Source organism: Chiroxiphia lanceolata, chromosome 1 (genome assembly GCF_009829145.1).
Source record: "Chiroxiphia lanceolata isolate bChiLan1 chromosome 1, bChiLan1.pri, whole genome shotgun sequence".
Classification (NCBI taxonomy): domain Eukaryota; kingdom Metazoa; phylum Chordata; class Aves; order Passeriformes; family Pipridae; genus Chiroxiphia; species Chiroxiphia lanceolata.
In genome coordinates, this window is record NC_045637.1 from 133,567,468 (window position 1) to 133,589,539 (window position 22,072).

Here is a 22,072-nt window from a genome sequence, read left to right on the forward strand (position 1 = left end):
CATCTTGCCATCTCAGAAATTAGCTGCTTTTGAAGACAGCACGTCCAGAGGCAATGACATCTGTAGTTGTTGAGGCCACAACAAAGGCAGCAATGGAACCAAGGGTAAGTATTTATTTTTTACTGTGGAATTTGATCTGAAAAAGACTGGTGAGCAACTTAGAGTTCCAGTTTTCCAAGTTATCACTAAAAAAAAGTCTGCAGTTAGGAAAAAAAAATCTAAAATCTCAGATTATCATTTAAAGACAGATTCAGCGAAGTTAAAACAAAACAAACAAAAAACAAGCAAACAAATGAAAAAGTCACAACACCCAATCCCTACACAAACTCTTAGGTACCTAAAACAGAATTCTGGAGATTGTAAGCCTTTCAATCAAAAGATGATCCAAAACCTCCTGACCAATCTAAGCCTAGAGAAACCAAAACTGTGTTTGAATTTAAGGGTAGTCCCAAGAGCTCTGAACATGCCCAGGACTCCCTGATAGCCAGCACTGACTCCTTGACTGAGCTCCCTTGTTTGCCTGCCAAACCAGGCACCATTGTTGGAGTGCCTGAAGAACAGGCTTCATCTGATTAAGACACAGCAATGGCCTGGGTTGGAAGGGATCTTAAAGACCATCTAATTCCAATCCCCTCTGTCATGGATAGGGACACCTTTCAGTAGAACAAGTTTCTCAGAGTTCCATCCAGCCTGGCCCTGAAACATGATTATGCTTTTGCATTCAGAAATAGAGGAAGAGATGGAAATCTTTCACAAACTTCAGTGGCAAAAAAACTTGTCTAGAAACTGTGAGTACTGTGTTCTGTGTCCTTTTAACTATGGTCAAATCCCAAACCTAATCTACAACCTTCCACAAGTGGTCTAATCATCAAACAAGTGTTTAGAACTTTTTCACTTTTTTTTTCTTTTAAATCTTACAAACACCATGAAGATGGAAAAGCTAGATGATGATTGCTGAATTTTTTCATCTTTAAAAGCACATAGGTACCTACTTCACAGAGGCACTACAGGAATGCATTAGTTAAAGCATTTGAGCAGGCAAGAGCAGTATAAATGCCAAGTACTGTTACTTCTACTAGTAGCAATAATACTACTACTTGACACTAGTATAGTGCCTTCCATCTGAGAATCACAAATCACTTCACAAAAATCAATTATTAAGATGCTGTGAGGTGGGTAAGCATTATCTCCCTTTTATAGATGATGAAACACAGGCTTATATCGGTCGATTGAATTGCTGAAGTTATCCAGGAGGCAGGCATAGAACCACAATAGATAGCGCACATAAGACCTCCTCTATCATCTCTAACTACCAGGAATTCTTCTTTCCAATGTGTCACCTATTTGCTCTCACTTATCATTTTTGTGAGCTGTCTTCTACAAGTAGTTTTCATTACCTTTCCTATCATTATAAATGACAGAATTAAGGACATCATGCCAGAAAATATACCCCTGCCCCTTCATTTGTAGTATTGGTGTCGAGTAGCATTACATGAATAATCCATTTGCATGTTGTAATACCTAATAATATTTACTCTCCTTGTTCTTTTTTACTGTTTTGGTGAAGAAATAAAGTATAGCCTATCACAATAAAAAAATTATTTCAGTAGATTTTACAAAACCAGAAGCCATAAATAAAACTATCTGTATTTTTTATGATCCTAAAAACCAACACCCATATTTTGTTATCCTTAGTTATGCTTATTAACATCGTTTCTTGAAAGAAGTACCTCTGATAAGAGGAAGTTTCCCTAATGCTATTTACTCACTTATTCTCATGCAAACACTGCACGATCTAATTACTTTCTCTTTTGCCCACTGAAGAGACAGTGGATTTTTTTTTTTTAAATAACATAAAATCATGCTTATATGGTCAGGAACAATCACATCCCCTCCATATGATCTCAGCCAGCAAGCTGCTCAGAGATGCTCACCGTTAAATGCACCCACACGAGTGCATTTAAATGCACCCCAGCTGCAGTTCCATCTTCGGAGTTCGAGCCCAGCCCCAGGCTGAAGGACCTGTGCTGAATGCCCCAGCCTGGGACTGCACCTTACCTTGTAAACTCAAAGCAGCAGATGTAAGAATGACTGCTCGCACTAATTAGTTTGAATAATAAATAATTTTTAGACTATCCTGAGCTCAATACTTGTGAATACCACCTAAGTTCTGCCAGAATTTCCTTCTTGATTAACAAGGCTTATGTATTATTAGTTTTTCAAAAGTCTACTACCAACTAGATGTTTAAGTGCACAGAGAGCTTCACAGACAGAAAAAGGAAGACATCTCACCAAACTTTTCAGAGCCAAGATGTGTCAAGTGAAGTATATAGATATGCTACCACTGGACCCAGGCAAAAATTACTAACACTTTTTTCATATATTAATGTGATAAATTATTAGTCTTGTTAATAGTAACATAAAATGAATCTATAGAAATGTAAGATACATTTTTAATTTAAACATTCATTTCCCTACTTACATTCCTTCCCTCTCTAATAGCAGTATCACACTTTATGAGAATACTAGATCCCATCTTCTCTAGTTTTAGTAAAAATGTACTTTCTCTATTTATATATCTTGTAAGGACATGAGCAATACTTAGATATCAAGGCTTAGAAACTGGATAATGTTAAGAGTTTACATGCACATACGTCTTAATCTCACCTGACTTCAAGGAGTGTCCCTTTACTTTCTGCAAGCAGTTCACACCCAGGAAGCAAACTACGCCCTCAATTTGCCTTTTACTTCCCCTCAAAATTAATGGAGGAGTTTCGCAACTACTGCTGCTGTATTGTGCAGCCCTCTCTGCACAGGTTTCTTCTTGGAGGAAGGGGACACAGTCATCTGTGCCACCTCATACACTCCTTTCCTTATCTTCTGCTCCCTGCCCTTCTCTATTCAGTCAGCTTGCCACATGTGTGCACTCTGCACTGATGCATCATGCAGTGGTTTAAGTGCAAAGAACATTGGAGCCTTCTAGGAACAACATAATGGAAGCAAGGAAAGCATTCCTTCCTACAGCAGTCATTATAACCTTTCTTTTCTTCTGACTTTCCCTTCTCCAGGCTTGCTGAATGTATTTTTATCATATTAATGCATAAAACAAGAGGGAAAGGGAGGTGGTCGAATGTCCACAAGATTTCCCATATTCTGTGAAAACACTACATGTTCCTACTTCTGTCCTCAGGCTGCAGTAAGGAAAGTTAAAATCAAATTTAGGTTCAAAGCTCTTTCCACCACAGAACATTCAGCGACTTTAATTCAAGCTGACTTAGCACTGGAAGTCATTGTACATGTGAAAAAGACATTGTTCTCCCTTCATGAGAGAGCATGGAAACATTATTTCCAAAACAGGTAAAAGAAGCTGACCTAAATTTTCAGCTAACACGGTCATAATTTTGATCCTTCCTTCTTTTGAGAGAACAGAAAAAAAAAGAAAAAAGTAGTTGCAAAAATCTCTTTATTAAGAATGGAGAGAAACAGTCAGTTACTGGTCACAAAAACTCTAAATATATTATTTAAGCAGCCTCTGCAATGTGTTAAGCTTGTTCAGTTTTGAAAAATGATGAAATTTTAGCACAAGTATGGCAGTCTTTAAAAGCATTATAATGGATAGTGTTTGGAATGTTAAGTCTTAGACACAGTCCTTCACCCTAATAAATTTCCCTACCTACGTATTTTTAATGTATAGTGATACCAACTGCTCAAATCCACATTCTTTAGCAGACCACCCATTCAGAGTATGAACTCACACAACTTACAATATCCCGTGTAATCCCAAATTTTCTATGCTTTAAATCCAGTACCTTCCTACCCTCCCCATTACATGCATGTAAATCTTTGAAATCAACTTCTGTTAAGTTTTACACATTTCTAAACTTAAAAAAGGCACAAATTCTGCTGTTGATTCTGAACATTGGATTACAACTTCTAACCTTTCTGTAGGAGAAATCTAATTATACATCAGATCACATTCCAAACACAAGCAGCATTTAGCTTGTTTTAAAGGCATTTCAGCCTTAACAAGTCAACCTTAACGATCATTTAAAATTAACTCAGCTATACAACCACTTATGTTAACCTTGTTTGCTGTCAAGCCAAACCTGATAAAAACTGTCAGTAATCACCAATTACACTTTCTAAGACAGACAATATAATGACCTGAAAGTAATCTGACTTTCTGTTTCAGAACATAATTATAGGATTGCAAATGTATTTTTTCTTCATGAAAATAAAAACCGTTGCTAAAAATTTGGTGTTATATTCCTTACAGGAAAACTTAAGGTATTCTTTATTTGCCATTGTTTTTTGTTAACATGCTATGCCTATATTTATTTAATAATATGGGGTTTTCTACAACTAGGAAAAAGATCAAGAGACCTTTATGTGCCAATCATAAACCAAAATAACACCAAGAAATCTTCTCAATTTCAGCATATGCAGGATCAAGTCCTGAAATGACATTATCCATCACTCTGTGTGTATAACACAAAATTAATTTGATACGTTAATTTTGTACTTCTGGTAGTATTTGCTCTTAAATGCCCCTGGGAGGATAAAATGTTCATAGAATGAGTAAGATGTGCCATTGCATATGGCAGAGTAATTGCATCAGAGACAGGATTCTCTATAAACATTTTTTCAAGATATTTTGCTGACAATCATGAGCATCGAGCTCAGTAAAACTCCTTGAAATTACTATGAGAAGCACAGATTTTCCTGTACTAGAAGGGGAAATAATGTACCTTTCTGACCTCCCGCTGTGTACAATGCCACCCCTCAGTACAGGGAGGGAACAGCAACCTGCTGATGCCTTCTTGTCCCCATCTTGCCATCGGCACTCGGAGCACCCGTGATGCTTTGACAATATTAACGAATGGCTCAGACATAAATTATTGCACATTCCTGCCTAATAACTATGCTTTCTAGGGGCATACCTACCACGAAAAGTTGTGTTCCTGTAACTAGAAAAGCTATTGATTCATTCCCTCCTTCATGCAAAATCATTCTCAGCATCATACTTGAAGAGGGGAATTCCATTTTTTCCTGACAAAAGGTGCATTTTCTCAGACCTTTAGTTTGTAATAAACACACTCACTGTGCTAACAGAGCAACAGTTTATAGTTTACACACACTAATAATAACACTGGAATTACAGTCATGCAAGGGAGGCATGAGTTCACCCATCTGCATTCTAAAACCAACCCTACTTCCACTACATAGCCCATAAGCCATACATACATGCAGACTAACTACACACAAATTGACTAAAATCTAATGTAATCTGTATCTGTGTTTCAATTGCTTTGGGAGTAGGATTAAACCAGTGCCAGAAGGCTAAATATCCCAGCGAGAGAGTTGAGTCCATTTCCAGCTGCAGTTGTGGACTAGTTCACTAGCCAGCTACACAGAGAAAAAAAATATCCTCATTCAAAATTGCCAAAATTCTGTTTTTCAAAGCTTTTACTTCTTTGTGTCAATTATTTTAGATCTACTGTTATGTTGCAGACCTTTGGCCATGGATGAATACCTTTTCTCTAGCATGATATCAGATGAAAGCAAAACAAATGGAAAATAAAAATGTGCTTCCTATAGTTTGCTTCCCCTTTTTTTCCTGTCCCTTTCACCTTCCCAAGGCAGTTCTCCACATTAACCCCTGCCTGCTGAACCATGATGAACTCCAAGTGCATGTCTGGCAGGATGAGCAACTTTACCATTCCATCTTCCATGTTCTCCTGCGAGTTTCCTCCTGAACATCTGGACAGAGAGCACTGACTACCAGATACCACAGTGCATGGAACATAGCTCTGCTAGCAGATATACCAAGAGATGGGCCAGCAGAAAGCTATCATATAAATCCACTCCAGTTAGAGAAACTGAAGCAGTCTCACTAAATCTCTGGCATATCCACAGAAGTTTTTTTCCCAGGCTCTATTTTGTCATTGTAATTTTCCAGACTCATCAGATCATCACTTAGTATCACAACAGAAATATTTACCAGCTTCAGGTAATAAAGCAAGATAACTCCATCTCTCACTTGCTTAATGGTGGAATCAACAACACGAAGTAGCAAGATGTCCCAAAAGTAAATCCCTTTTGTTCAGCAAAGCACCAAAATCAAAAGCTTTCCACCACTCAGTGACCTGCAGTCATACAGATTCCCACAGCATCCCTTGTGTGCACTCACCTGCAGGACTGAAACTGCACAGTGACTCTACTCTTGCAAAGAGAGATATCTTATGAGGAAATAAATGCCAGCCCTCTTATTTTACCTGAGGGCAGGGTCCCACTAAAGTCATTAAAGAGCAGGATTCCTCCTCAAGCAGCCTTACAGATAATGACTTGGCGAGTTTCTGGTATATATTATGTTAGAGGAAATTAATGGCGTGGCAACACTATAATTAAGAGGAAAAGAAACAAACAGAAATCTCTAATAGGATAGCTAAACATAAAAATGCAGAAAATCCATCTTATATTGTTAATAAAGTATAATGCATTAGATTTCAAATTAAACCTGAAAATGACACTTGTCCTACATAAGAAACTAATCACTTCATGAGGCAAACAGCTGCTCTTTACTGGCCTAGTCACTTACTTATGCAAAAAAATTGAAACAGCAGAGAATGGGATATTAGCTTAATATTCAGATATTAAGATGATACTAAGTTAGTGACTAATATTAATATTGAGATATTGTCTGATCACTAATTCACACTTAAAAAATGCACTGCTCTGCATTTATAATCCAGCAAAAGTTTCAACTGACTTCTGTCGAGCTTTTTGTCTTTTGAAAAGATTAAAAAGTGATTTATGTGCGTCCTTTACTAAGATCTGATTTATTCCAACCAGAAATTTGGATCCTAAAAGTAAGTGGTTCCGATGTTAGTATGATGAGCCTCTAAAATGTCTAGTATAACATCATCCCACAGTGAATAACCTGTACTTGTCCTTCTTAATGAACACCTACCTGCTATGAGGATAAGGAACGTGGAAGGAAGTTGTGTGTGCTCTCAGGGAAGTGTGCTAATCAAAGACATGCTCCATAAAAAGAAAGGTGTTACGCTGACTGCTTGAATACCTGTGCTAGAGCAGCATGGTTTGCAATTAACCAGCACTATAAAAGACAGTCACTGTACAGAGTCCAGCAAAAATATACAAGGTTTCATTTTTGCAGCATAGTTGCATTTTCCTTCGAATTGAAATTCTGTGACTGAATCACAGTGATGCCTTAACCTTGGAGGACCTCATAACCAGTATTCACTAACTTTAGCCAGACTACTAACTAAACAAAATTTAAATAAAATCTGAGGACCAGATCCATGCTGGCATAAAACAGCCTTTGCAAATTCAATCAGTTAAACAGATTGATTTACACAAGCTATAGTCCTGCCCTGAACAGTCAGTCACTGTGCACTTCTCCCTGTGAATTTTAAGGATGCCTGAAGAAACTACAGAAAGTACTCCAAGAAGCTCATTATGATTCACCAATATCCTCTCATCTGCTCTTTATCATTGATGTTTGTTGCATGAGTGGTTAAGCTGAACTTTCTCTCATTCAGTCAGCATATGCATATCACGTTTACTGGGAATCCTCCTGTCAGGAGCACAAGACAGATTTGGAGTGGGATTTGTGAGAAAATCCAGCCACTCCATCTGATCCAAACACTACACCGCTGTCAGGAGATCCAGCCACTACCTTTCAATCTTCAGATGTCCCAACACTCCAACATACAGTCCTATCTTCTGCACAGCTTAATGGAGCTGGAGTCCAGACTACACTCATTCTAGTAAGCAGAGCCAGGATGTTGGCTCAAGCACTAGTACACAACCATCAGCACTGGCTTTTTACAATGCTTCCCACCACAATTTTGACTTACAGCACCCACCATTTTCTCAATGCCCAACTGTAGTTTTGGGAAAAACAGCATCTGGACAATGTGCCCTGTAGCTGGTTTGCAGCTCCATACAGGGGAAGGATTTCAAAGCCAGATAAAAAAAGAAGGGAGGCTTTTACCTGCCTTTACTGAGCAGCTCATGTCAGTGCCATTAAACCCTCTTGGAACTGAAACTGCATGCTGGTAATGTTTCTGTCCTATCCTAGTTCCCAAACCCTCTCCACTGTCAGGGACAGTGCTTCTTGTTCAACACCATAAGCATACTGGAAACAATGCTCGCAATTTCATAGTTTAGCTGATTAAGCTCCAATGCCTGGCACATTCCCTGGTGTTGTTTACTAATGCACACACTGCCTTTGAGGATCTGAGCCTCAGCGCTCTCTACAGCAAACTCATTTACTTTGCAATTAACCTCTTTGTTAACATTTACCATCCCACTTTCATTCCTCTTGCCAGTCACTTCTGAAAACCAAGTCCTCTCCACACCTGCCAGCCGTAACACCTACAAGTCTTTGTTCACTGTCCTTCAGAGCAGAGACAAGTATTCACATTTTTATTGTTTCTTCTCCTCGCTGTGAAGTACAGCGTACAATTGCATAACTTAATCACTGTACTTGAGGGCTCATTATTAATATGCAGATCTTATCAAAATATATTAGTACCATCAAGTAGAAAATTGACACCTTTATGTTTCTTCAGATACCACATATCCCTTTTAACCCTGTGAGAGATTTGAACCCTACAATTTATCCTATAGTATGCTGTAATCAAAAGCATCAATCTTTTTAAAGCTGTCCAATGCCTGCAGTCACCATCCTTATTAGCCAGAGGTTAGAAGTCTAAACATAGCTAAATACACAATGATGATAGAAAGCAAGAGTTTCTTTTGTAATATAAGTTGAGCAGCCATGCCTTTCTTTATAGGGAGACAGCTCAGAAGACTTTATGTATTTAAAACACTTCAGCATAAGGTGCTACAATTGCTTAATCAGTTATTACTCTTAAGAGGCCATCAGGAAGCCAATTAGGATTTCTATAATGGCTCCCAGGTAAGTAGAAGGTCAAGAACTGAACTTTACCTGAACAGACATAGGAAGAAAAGCTCTCAGTGATTCACCACATTCATGAGGATCTCACCTTCTAACTCTGATTATTTTCATATGTTTGGGGACATAGTTTGGGGTGCTGGTAAGTTCTGGATTTATTTTTTTTAATTATCCAAGGTTATTGTATTGCTTGGTACAATGATAAGTCACAGCAGCTAAAAGAGTTTCTAAAAATACATATTTCAAGCACTTTTTCTTAAATGATACCTTTATTCTTCAGACACTGCCAGTCACATCATCAGGAAAATAATATTACTGCAGGATGCATGATGGGAAATGGCATAAGGAGCTGTATTTGGGTAGAGGGAAAAGGTGTTCAGGGTCCCTATTACTGAAGTTTAGTGATGAACTCCAGATTTAAAAAGAAAGGCCTTAAAAACTGTTTTTCTACTGGAATATTTATAGGTGTACATATTCATTAGGTCTCATTTGCTGTACTTAAGAAGTGAGTCTTCAAGAATACACAGTGGAAACAAAATATTTTTGCCTTGAATTTTAAGCACATTTCTCTGCCTTTGTTTTTTATTGATTGTGAAGATTATGCAGGCTCTGTTAATTCATTCTGTAAACTTGTTTAAACCCCTTTCAAGGATAGCAATTTTTAAAATTTCTTCCAATTTACTGTTTATAATGATCTTTACTAATGAAAGCTGTCAAGTATGCAAAGCAACATAAATATTTAAAGGCTGATTCCACAACCCACAGATATCAAATTCAATCACCTACAACGTCAGTCATTCTTTAAGGCAAAAAAATAATATTATGAACCAAGGTTAGCAGACAGCTGTAAAACAAACAAACAAATAAACAAACAAAAACCTTCCAAACAAACAAAACCCACAAAGACCCAATCCAAAATTTATTTGCTTTACTATCCTTTCCCCATCAGAAGTCATAACATGACACACGGATATAACCCTCTATTTCAGTCATCATATCTGTGTTATATAATAAAAAAGCCCAGTGCTGTCAATGCTTTTTTTTTTTTAGCTTCACAGAATGAAAACTTGTTCCCAATAATAAGACAGCTCTAAACCTGTGCTGCACAGACTTATTAACCTAGACAAAATGAAAGGCGTATCTTTCTCCACCAAGTGTTATCATTTTCAAATAAGACGTCTTCTAGGTAATAAATTTGAAGACTATTTTTTGTTTATTTTGAGGGGAGGGTTTACTTCTGAGATAAATAACCACAATATTGCATCTATATGTTCTGCAGTTTAACATCTAAAAGATGCTTATTATAATGCTAAGCAATAAAACATATATATTGTAGAGTACATATACACAATAAAAAACTCCTGTTCCACATGGTATACAATACACTGGTTATAAACAGGTCATCAGCAGAAGATGAGCAAAATATAAAATCAGGAGGTTTACATATGCAACAGTTATTTCAATGTAATTGTTTTTTAGAGCATGCAAATACAACATCTGCATCAAAAAGCACATATCTGTGATTTTTTTCATTGATTATTAGTAATCACAAAAATTTATCACTCACTCCCAGAAACAGAACTTTTTCAAAGTGATGTTTATTTTCTGAATGATCAGTGTCTCCAACATTGTTTCTTACATTACCTCTTTTCCACACTTAATAGCCAAGGATATATTTATCATTCCAATGCAAATTTGAAATCTTTGTATATAGTACCAACCTTTCTTCATTTGTCCCACTTAATTTTTTTTCACATGGGTTTTGCTATCTTCTCTTTAAGGTGAAGTAAGTGCACACCAAAACACTAAAGAAAGGAAATGCTAGTGTCTATGTAGATGCATACAACATAACAACCTTGGACTTCTATGCAGGAAGAGCAGTAGCAAGGCCTTATAAGGACAGCAGTTCAGCACTCAGACAGCCAGGAGAACCCAAATATGTATTCAGTGACATTTACGGGATGTGTATTTATTACTTGGTACGCACAAACTACTTGCATACACATCACATTGTGAGTTTTTTACTTTTGCTCTATGGGGACCTACATGACTGCCTTTTTTAGTTTCATTTTCTGAACTAATCCTCAATAGTTATGCGACAATTTCTGATCTGTTGCCCACTGAACCAGGCAGCCACTCAGTCTGCCACCAGGCAGGCATCTCAGTCTGTGCTGAGCTGTGCTCTCAGCTGCTGATTGGCACAGACCTGTAGCCACGTGGCTTGTGGGAATCCTGGATTTTTTGTTCCTACACCTGCAATGCATCACCAGAAGCTTCTTCCAAACACAGACAAGAGCAGGCTCAAAATATCAACATTATAATTTGATTTTGCAATGTCTAACATAGGGTGGCATAAATATACACGTTCTGCTTCTTGTTAGATCTCCCAATAAAGTCCATGTTCAGAGTTTTACACACCTCAAAGAAAATCATACTTACACTGAAGATGTAATGTTTAGCACAGAAAAATGAAGATTAGTACAGACAAATAATTTGTACTGATAACATCTGAAACCCACAAAAGCTACTAAAATTAGATTTATTAAAATCTGAATATGAAAACTTTTCATTGGAAAAGAAAAGCTCAAAACACCTTAATAAAGATAAGAATTTTCATTTCTAACAGACCTTCTGATCACAGTATTCAGACAGATTTAATTTATAATTTAATTTATAATATAATTTATAATCTACCACCTATTTTGCTATCAAAGGGTGTATTTTAGGGAGTTCCGTTTTTACACTTTTAAATCCAGTTTCAAAAGCCTTTCTCATGTTACAGTCTGAGTTGGAAATTCAGGCTGCAGATTTACAGCTGATCACAACTGAGAATCTCCTCAACAACCCCAAATACAGTTCTCAGTCTGAGCAGAATATAGAGAGAATATTTCTGTTGACAAAAAAGCACTAAATCTGTTTTAGAATGTGTTCCAGGGAAAACATCAATTGAAAAATTAATATCAATTAGAGTTGATTAATGTATGGATTGTTTCAGAGCTGCACGCAATCTTGCAGCAATAGTTCTATCTTACTTGAACCAGCTTGCCAATTATCATTATGCATAACTATGAAACTGGGACAAAATTTTGATGATGATGATGTTTACACCTTATCCAGTCTGCACATAAATATAGCCTTTAAAAAAAAACAAACTATCATTAGAGTGCCTTCCCACTGGGTACAGAACAATGCATTCTGCACAGTGAACAGCATTTTTAGGAATCTGTACATACCCCATGACAAATCTTGCTACTCATGCGCTGTAGCTGATTGTACAAGACAAGCAGTGATACGTGCCCACATAAAATACAGAAATGCAGAACCCTAGATATCTGCCCCTGGTATCACCTATGCAGATTATCATCATAAATCAAGCCATTTTAATACGGTTCATTCAGAGTTTTAAAGGTTCAAAGGCTAACAGAGGAGCAGGTTGAATCTTCACAAAACAGTGCTTACAACTGTCAATGTGAATGCTAAAAAGTTCTTTTAAAGGATCTTCTAATTGCTATTCAGAAATGTTTACGTGCATAGACTTTTGCATGCACATATATTTGCAAAATGACTTATTCTCCAGTGAAGACTGCTTAATTCCTCAGAGGGTCAAACTGGATTTTAATGGTACTGTGTATTATGTTGTGAATTCTGGTTCCTGCAGGTCCATGCATGCATCTGCACTTCTCTTTGACATTAATTTGACCTTGTAATAAACTTAATTTGACCTTTTATACAAATAACCCCTAATCCAAGATTTATTTTTTTTTACTGTTGTAGGTGTACAGAACTTCCACTCTTAACTCTTTTGCAAACCCTTTTTAGAGGGAATAACTTGATTCAGACGATGAAATTCTTTTGAAGACAGTTTTTTTTCAAGGAATCTACTCTCATATGAAAGTATTTGCATAAACAAAAGTTATTCAGTTAATTTAGTTGTTAATGGTCAAAACAAAACAGTCATTTAGATGGAGAAAGGAGCTGGAGTATCCTCCCCAGCAAAGCCCAGCGAGCACTTACCATGGACAGCACATGGGGGCAGGAGTCCAGAAAACAGGGTAGGAAGAGGCAGAGAAAATCTCTAAGGCCTTGAGCATGGTTAACACCTCAACCCACCATCCAAGGGAGCACCTGTTTCACAAACACTAGGTCTCTACATTCATTTTCAAACTTGTACACAGCACAGAATTAAAAAAAAAGAAAAAAAAATTAAAAATGCCCACTAAACTGCTGTGCTCTAGATGAGTAAAAGGCATATAAACTGAAAGTGAGAATGCAAATGGATGCAACAGCAATAACTCCGAAACTAATGAACAAACAAGCATTGCCACATGAAAAATAACAGATAAATCGATCTGGTTTTAAGACCTCAACTGAGGGACCAATAAAAATATTAGAATGCTGGAAAGGCACTCTCAGACATAAAGCACCTGTTTAACATTACTGCTAATTGTGGATGAAAGAAATGGCCCCAGCAGAAACTGGTTGAAGATGATTAAATTTAATTGCAATGCTATATACAAAGTGCTACCCACTCACTGAATTGGGATCAAAATATGCTCAGAAGTGATACATTCCACAAAAACAGATTTAATACAAGGCACGAGTAGCAAGGCTACATGTGACAAAAAGAACATTCCTGTTTTCTGAAAGTTCTTTCTCTCTCTCACGTGTTGCAGAATGGCACAGAAAGTATTGTAACAGAACCATGAACTCAGGAAAGAATTTCACCGTAAGGCTGAGTGTGGGCTACAGGAATGCTCATATTCTCCAGCACAGTGGAGCAGTAGGGCTGGTAGGGAACACACTCAGCCCACTCTGAGGCACAAATTGCCAGGAATCAATGAGATCAGAAATAGTTAAGCAGGAGTGCCTGCCTTGGTCTGTTTAAGGCAGATACCTTGGTAAGCCAGCTCCATGCTTTCAGAAGAGCACACAGGATCCCCCTGGCAGGCAGCCACTTCTGCTGGAGGCAGCTGCCAGAGACTTTTTGGCACAGAAAAGTGAGTACCATTTTCTTTACTATTTCTCCCTTTTTTTCTTTCTACAAGATTTTGTTAGTACAGTTGGGAATTCTTTTCCCGCCTTTCCTTTTGTAGAAGGACTGTTTATTAGAGCTGCTGGCTCATTATCGGTCCCTTTATAGTATATTTCTTTGCTTAAATTTCACACTTCATGCATTTTCCTTGGTAATGCCTAGAGCATACCCTTCCTCTCTGCTTTCAATGCTGTTGAGGGTACAGTCACAGTACTGAAGGATGACTTGTTTATAGTCAGAAATCCACAAGTTATTTGGTCTTCCAGCTAACCACAGATATACGGTGGATGCTCCTTTTAACCTGCTGCCACCTAGACCATATTTCACACGGTACACATCCAGCATGTCTAGCCTTTAAATTGCTTTCTGACAACTGTGCTTGGCACATGTCTCTCCTCTCTGGTGGCAAACACAACACTGTCATTCTTTGTGGCAGACTTGGTTGTGCTAGTGTTTCCCAATTAAGCTCAGGGAGATGGAGAGAGCTGCCCATGACGTGCCCCTCCTGCTCCCTATTTAGAGTCGTTGGGTCCTCAGGCTCACTGAAGTTTTCAAAGAAGTTTCCACGTGCCTAGCGTTGTTATCTGCTACAGAAGTGCTAACGTGCTACTCAGACCTGGTTATATTTGCATTAGTGCTGAAACAGCCTGCTTGTGTCTCAGTATCAATTAAACAAGTCATTATTTCCAAGTACCTCTACTTAATTAGAACTACTGGAGCCTCTGGACATGGGATGAGAGCTGTGCTTTTTAAAAGGTAGCTTTCTGTAACAGACAAGAAGCCTTTCCCACACCCCGCATCCCAAAGAACTTAGGTAAGTGCTAAGTGCAACGGAGCAGTTGCTTGACAGTCTTATTAGAAAACAGCTTACAGAAGTATGTGAAAAATACTGTATTCATCTGAAGCTGCAGGGAACAATGGAAGAAAAACAATTAGCCGAGTCAGAAATTGGCTAAGGCACTGGGTCTTCTGAGACTTCTATTTCCTTCAAAATACAAAGGGATCTTTAAATACCAAGTAGTAAACAAGATTCTGTTTATATCTTATCTTAAAAAGCCACAAGCAGAACAGTGCACCCTAATAACATCTTTTGCTCAGAAATTATTCAGAAGCAAGGGGGCCATCTGCTGAATTCCCAGTACCATTTGCTGCTGTATCCTGGAAGAGTTTCTTTGAAAGTTTCACAGTAGAGTCCTTTTCCACGTCAGCTTCGCTAGGCTTGTGAACCACGGCAGTAAACCTCTGAGTAGGTTGGGCTTCAGATGTATATTACAGCAGACCTACCATGACTGCAAAAATAAAACCACTACACCAATCAATGTAATCTATTCAGGACTCAGAACTCCTGTAGACAATATCATCAGTCTGAGGTGTAAGTAATATCTCTGTATTATAATTCATTTCCTTAAACAGAAATTTTCAGAGACAGAAAATTTGCTCATAATATGTTCACGAATATAACTTTTCAAATAAAATATAAAAGCTCAAAGCACAGAATCAAGTCTCTAAAATAAGCAGCTTCCTTCTTCGGCTTACTGTCCATTATCCTTAGTAATGTTAGCATCATGTTCAAACTCAGCATTTCCTTCCCAGTGCAACTCCATCACAACTCCACTGATACAGGATTCACTGCTTCTAATTCCACTCTTTCTGAATTCATTACCACAACTTCAGAGGACAGCTTCACTATATTTATAGCTAAAGTCCCTTTCCGATTTGTGAAAGGGGGCAAAGGAAAGGTAGAATTTTTAAAAGATTTTATGACCATGTCTCTACACGCTGACACGCACAAAGTGCATTACCTTTGTAGTCCTCCATATCTTGTTTTCCTTAGTACTGCTGCAGCTAAAGGTCTCTCTGCATACCAGGAAGAAGGATCAAAATTGTTTGTGGCACAGTAACAATGAAGTATGCTAAATAACTACTACACAAACACCAAGACTGAAAAAATCCTTGTTCATATAACCATGAAATTTGATAAAGGTATTTAAAATATTCACCACTGTTCTCATGTCTTAAAGCATAGCCTTAAGTCTACTGACATTTCATGGTCTGTTAATACAGAACACTTTAAATATAGAAAGGTACATGTTATCCATTGAAGACCGTGTAGGCTCATGCATAAGATCACTCATAGTGTAAAAATATAAGATTGTTTAATGATACAAACTATAAAATTGAATCTTCAAGGTTGCTTCCAATTCAGCATTTTAAAAAACACTGCAAGACATAACTTGTATCTTTCAAAGTTATAATCAGGAGGTATTAAATAAAAGCACAGCACAGGGAATACAAATAAAGGCCACTTGCTTAAGACTTCCCTCTGATGCATAAGAAGTGGTCCCAAGTTTAACTCAACAGTTGGAGAGTTTGTTTGCATTGTGTGGGGCATTTTTCATGCTTAAAACAATTTTACTACCTCAGTCAATACGAAATTTCAATATGCATGACTCCCACACCCATAATGCAAAAATGTATCAGGATGGTGTTGTCTGCTGTTCACTGTTCCCAACTTTATGCACACTGATAGGCAAGAAGGATATCATCTGGAAAGTCATAAAGTTGTAGGCACATACAGATTACTCACTGCTTTCAGTATTTAATAGCAAACTATTATCCTCTTTGTTAACTAAGCATCCCTTATTTATCTCCTAAAGTCTGGACTGATGTATCAAAATAGGAAAATAGTATATATAAACCAGTAGTAAATCATAAATATAAAACACATAAAAGAGTTATAGAGCTAAAATTACCCAGCATTAAACATTATCAAGCACCTTTACCCCCACGAGCTGTCCAATACTCCCTCTCCACAGGGCTCAGCCTATGACCTCAAAAGCCTGACTAGCTGCAAAGAGTAGCCACTATAAAAGGCAAAAATAAAGAAAAGAAGAAAAAGAAATGTGTGTAGACAAACGAAAGTTTTCCCTGAAGACTTTGGAATTAAAGCTAAGGATTGCTAAAATTCAGTTCTTTATATAGAAATGGTCCCAAAACATATAAAGCATACCAACTCCTGGTCATATGAATCTCAGAAACAAATAGTTCTGTCTTAGTGAAAAGCAATACAAAGTGCTCTTGCTACTTTTTTCAAACTCTGGAAAGCTCACATGAAAGAATGTTTCTATATAGTGAAAGAGATTTGAGTTTATTTTCAATTTTGTAATTTTTTTTCCTTTTCCACTAAACCCCAGATAGTTGGCTTAGAACTAAGATCTTCCACGTAAAGCAAAACCCTTTTTAAAAAATGCATCTTTAAGTAATAAGAAACATCAATACAATTTTTTTTGGTCTTCTTCTCTGTTACCTGCATATGAACAAAAATTACTCCCACCTGGTAACAGGACTATGTTTAAAATGATGGTTCGCTAGTGAAGTCAGACAATTTTATTTCATTAAGTATTTCGACTGAGAGGAGTGGTGTGCATACTCCTATGCAGGTAGTTAGAAAGAAAGGGAAAGAAACTGGAAAGTGAAGGATTTGGAATGTAATGCTATTTGCAGGGCATTATATTCTTTTATTTCTGACACTACTTGACTTGAACATCAGTTGTTAAAGTCCTACTAAATAAAAACTATTTACAATTAAGACTGTTCCCATTTTAGATCTTTAACATCTTTTCCTTTGGATCTAATTTTGTACAGTTAATGTCTCCTGCATTTCGGGAGGTTCCACACACGAAGGTGGATCAGCTCCACGGGTCAGAGAACACAAACACTGCTTAGCCACTGTCTAATCGATGATACCTGCGGCACAGTTGTATTATATTGCTCACGACAGATACAGCAGTACAACGGAAGAACCCGCAGGTGCTATCAGAGTTCTGGTGCACAACACAGAAGGGATTTTGAAAGTGTAATGAAATACTTGTCACTTTCTGCCATTGAAAGTCAAGAAACAGAAAGTAGAGACTTTCGTTTCCTAAAGGTATTTAGAGCGCAGGTGTGCTGCGTGGCATAACACGGCACTGCCAAAGTCCCACCGTGGTTTCAAGGTGCCCCCGGTACTGGTGCCAGTACGGGTGGGTGGCAGGTCCATTCCCCTCCGTATGTCACATACTGAGACCGGGCACAGTGACAGGGAAAGTCCAGTCGAGACTACGGACGCGGTTGTGATACCAATGACACCGCGGAGAGGCGGAGGAAAGGCAGCGCGACTTCAGAGGCGCCCGGACGCCCTCCTCTCGGCGGCTCTCCCGGCACCCCACTGCCCCTCGCCCCTCGGTGGAGACCAGGACAACCGAGCCACGCAGCCCAGGACAACCACTTGCCCCTACGAAACGCCTTTAGCGACTCACGAAGACCGTCTACAGTAGCTCAACGGGTCTGCAGTCACCGCAGGACCGCCCCAAACTTCACGCGTGTTCTGCCTAGATGTCGGTCTCGACAGGTAGTTCACAACACGCCGCAGCCAAACTCGGAAGTGCATTTTTTTGCAGGCGAAACCAGAAGGATGATCGCTTCCCTCCTCCGCCGCGTCAAAACCTTGGACAAGGTACTAAACCGCGACACCTGGAGCCGACACGGCGCCTTCCCCTCTACCAGCCTCCAACTTCCCTGCAAAGCGTCAGAAATTAACCTCTCCGTGGGCACGAGCCCGAGCCGCGGTCCACGGATAGCCCCGGCTAAGCGGCAACCCCCCCGCCCCACCGCGGAGCGCCAGCACCGCCCCCAGCCCCTTCCCCGCGGCCACACGCCGGCAGCCGCCGACGGAGAAACTTTTCCGAGCCGCCCGGCGAGGCAGCGCCCACGCGGCCGCCCCGCAGAGCGGGACCGAGCCGGAGCCCACGCACCGCGCCCCCCGCAGCCGCGCCGGCCGCCCCGCCGCGTGGGCATCCGCCCGCACCGCTCCTACCGTGCGGGGGGCAAGTGAGGGAGAGAGCGAGGAGGTGGCAGTTACCGGCGAGCGAGCGCCCTTCTTGCAGAGCGGTCCCCTGAAGACGCCTTTGATGCCGCGGTAGTGCCCGTTGCTGAGGTGCCGGGAGCTGATGACCAGGTAGCACGCCATGCGGGCGCCCCGGGCGGGCGGGCGCGGGAAGGGAGGGCAGCCCGGCTCCTCCGCGGCGGCGGCGGTGCTGGCCCCGCCGGAGCAGAAGCCCGCATGAAGGAGCGGGTGGAACCGCAGCAGCGATCTCCCCGCTCCCGTCTCATCCAGCGCCCGGGTGAGCGCTGCCAGCAGCAGGATGCACTGAAGGCGGCAGTAGCGGCGGCAGCCAGAGCACATCTGACGGAGCGCGGAGGCCAGTCCGCATGCTGCTCCGCGGGTGGGAGACGGGCCGGCGAGAAGAAGGGCAGAGCAGAACTTGCACAGTCCGCCGCTGCTACGGCCCCTTCCCTTCCTCCCTCCTCCTCCTCTTCCTCCTCCTCAGACCAGGCCACCGGCAGCCGACATCCGGAGGGGAGTTTCTCCGCGGCAGCTGGAGCGGCGGCTGCTCCCCATGGCTCTCCCCTGGGCCGGGCTGGGTGGTGGATGCCGACGGGCGCCGCGCAGGATCCACGCCGCCCCACTCCACTCCTGCCGTGCCGCCGCAGTCGGCGCCGCGCCTCGCTCACCTCCGCCTGCGGGGGGGGGGGAGGCGGTACGAGGGGGCGGAGGAGGGGTAGGGCCGGAGCGGGGGCGGTGGCGGGGAGGAGGACCTGGCCCCTCGCCCTGCGGGGAGAAGGGGCGGCCGCCGCCGGCAACTTCGGGCGGAGCGGGCTGGGGAAGGCGGCGGGGCGCGCTGACCGCCCTCCTCGTCCGCTTCGCCCAACTTTCCCGCCTTCGGTGTTGGCAGGTAACGTCCCTTCCCTGCCTGCCTCTGGCTGCGCTTCCACCTGCCCCCCGCATCCCCTCCACTCTACCCCCTTCCCCTCCGCTGTCCCGCGGGCTGGCCCTCGCCTGGACCCTCCGCAGCCAGATGGGGGGACGGGAAGCACCGCTGCGCCCGTGCCCGCTGACGGCTGGGAGCGCAGACCGGCCCAGGACTGCGACGGGGCTGCGCGCAGCTGTCCGGGCTGCCTGGACACCCCCGGCTTGTGGCTGCGTTTGTCTTCATCGTCCCCCCTGAAAGCTCGTGATTTTAGGTGTGTGGTGTCATTTACGACCTAAATGATTTACGCAGGTATGAAAATCTTCCACCACTAAATAGCTGGAACAGGTTAGGGTGTTCTCCCCTTCTGCAAGACAGAGGCGTGATGTACCTCGGACCCGCCTGTGCAGACTCAGCTTCTTCTCTTCAGGTCACTAAGTATTGTCTCTGCTCTGCTGCTTGCTAAGTCGATAAAAATAAATCAATAAATCACACGGCCTTAGTAGTCACCTGCAGATCATTCATTTCTTCGAAGTAGATTGCTTTAAACTGCAGATAAGAATTGTTTCAGTTTTTTCATTTAATCCTGTAAAACAATATGCTTTCAGATATTTGGTGAATGAAACTGATAAGCCACAATCCTTCTAACTTTAGCCTCTCAAGCTATCTTTCTATGAATCTAATGTAAATAAAAGGAAAATCTCACACAATCCAATAAACTATATAGATAAAAAGGTCATGACAATTCGAATGTCATTGTTTGACTGTATATGTAAAATAGCATTGTACAGTCCTAGTATACAGTGTTGTATACAGTGTTTCACATAAAATATTAAATTTTATTATGTGTGTATATATACATATATACAAATAAATATATTATTATGTATTTTATTAATAAATATGCAATGTTGTAAAGAAAACAAAACACATCTGAATTTGGAATAAACAAATTTATTTGTAGTAATGTATTACTACGAATGTATTTGAAGTAATGTATTAAGAACATCCTTATGTTAACCATCATACAATGTTTTGCAATGTAAAAAACCGTTAGGTGGGGGTCAAATATCAAGGTGTGAAATAAATAAAAGGACTTGGCTCTTTGCGTAATATGTGGTTGAGCTGTGGGACTCCTTGCCAACGGGTGTTGTGGATCATAGATTAAACAGTCCCATGACTTAGTACAGATCAGGCTTTGAAGCCTGGGAGCAGTACAATGCCCACAAAAGACCTTTGGAAGACTTTTCTGAAGCAAGAAATTGCACTGTAAAGTGAAGTTTGAGAAATTATACTGCCATACTTAAAAAGAAAAAAACTGTTATCCACTATTAATTTGGTGGCAAAAATGAGCTTTTATGATGGTTTCCTCCTACAAGTCACAGCTATGTGAGTGACTTGAAATATATTTTTGTTGGCATATATGTTTCCTTAACTGGAAGTTCTTTCTGAAATAATTGCTCTGCAATCCTGTTAAAGATAAAAGTATTAACTTCACTTTGGATTTTGGTCTGCAGCTTAACTTTCTGACTCTGCACTCAATATGTATCTGGAAGTAAAGACAAGCACCTTTTTGGCAATGCAATGAACTTCCCAAGGTTGTTTTTTTACTTCTCTGTGATGCAGATGTTGTTTCTCAGAACAGGACAATTTACATCTCATCTCAACAGCTTGCACAGAGGTCTCAGTTCCTTTTCTGTTGTGAAAAGGCTCGAAAAAGTCCTTTGCTCCACAGAGCTAATGTTCTGTTACAAGGTGAGGGAGAGGGTGCATAAGACTCTCACCATATGCATACAATGGAGATATGTGATTGCGTGTTGGAGTTATGTGGACAGATGGGCCCTGTCACCTTTAGAGGAGGTTCAGCACAAGCTGAAACTGTGTGAGTGCTTTGCTGTAGACTAAGGGACAGTACCTTCCTTCTTAAACTTACAGTCTTCCACAGTCCATTTACCAAGATTGTATGAAAGGGAAATTATTTACCCCAGAGTAGGCTGCACAGTATTCATTTTATCCTGCTGAGGAGGATGATGTGCTCAATTGACCCTGCTGTGAAAAGTAGAAGTCATTTTAGGCTCACTTCACTTTGCAAACTCAAGGGAATAGTTACTATGACCACCAATCTAACTTATAAATAATCTTTAGGACACAAGACTGAGAAAATGAGATTAAGAGTTGTCAAATGGAACGATTAGTTATTAATTATATCACTCCCTGAACATTCCCCCAAGTCTCTGGAGATGCTGCACCTCCTTCTCTTTCATCACAGGTCATGTAGAAATATGAGCCTTAACTATTAGTAGCTTC

General features: G+C 40.6%; 1 protein-coding gene across 2 annotated transcripts in view; it reads right to left on the reverse strand.

Moving 5' to 3' along the window:
- Positions 1-19,536, reverse strand: part of ZNF804B (zinc finger protein 804B) — a 237,668-nt gene extending 218,132 nt beyond the window's left edge. Inside the window, exon 1 of one of the 2 annotated variants that reach the window (XM_032692662.1) lies at positions 18,877-19,536. In XM_032692662.1, the coding sequence (XP_032548553.1) occupies positions 18,877-19,200 (324 nt within the window). In that variant the 5' untranslated portion in view covers positions 19,201-19,536. Of the gene's footprint in view, positions 1-18,831 lie in introns of both variants that reach the window. The other variant, XM_032692652.1, reaches the window with a different exon arrangement.
- Positions 19,537-22,072: the final 2,536 nt, after the last annotated feature.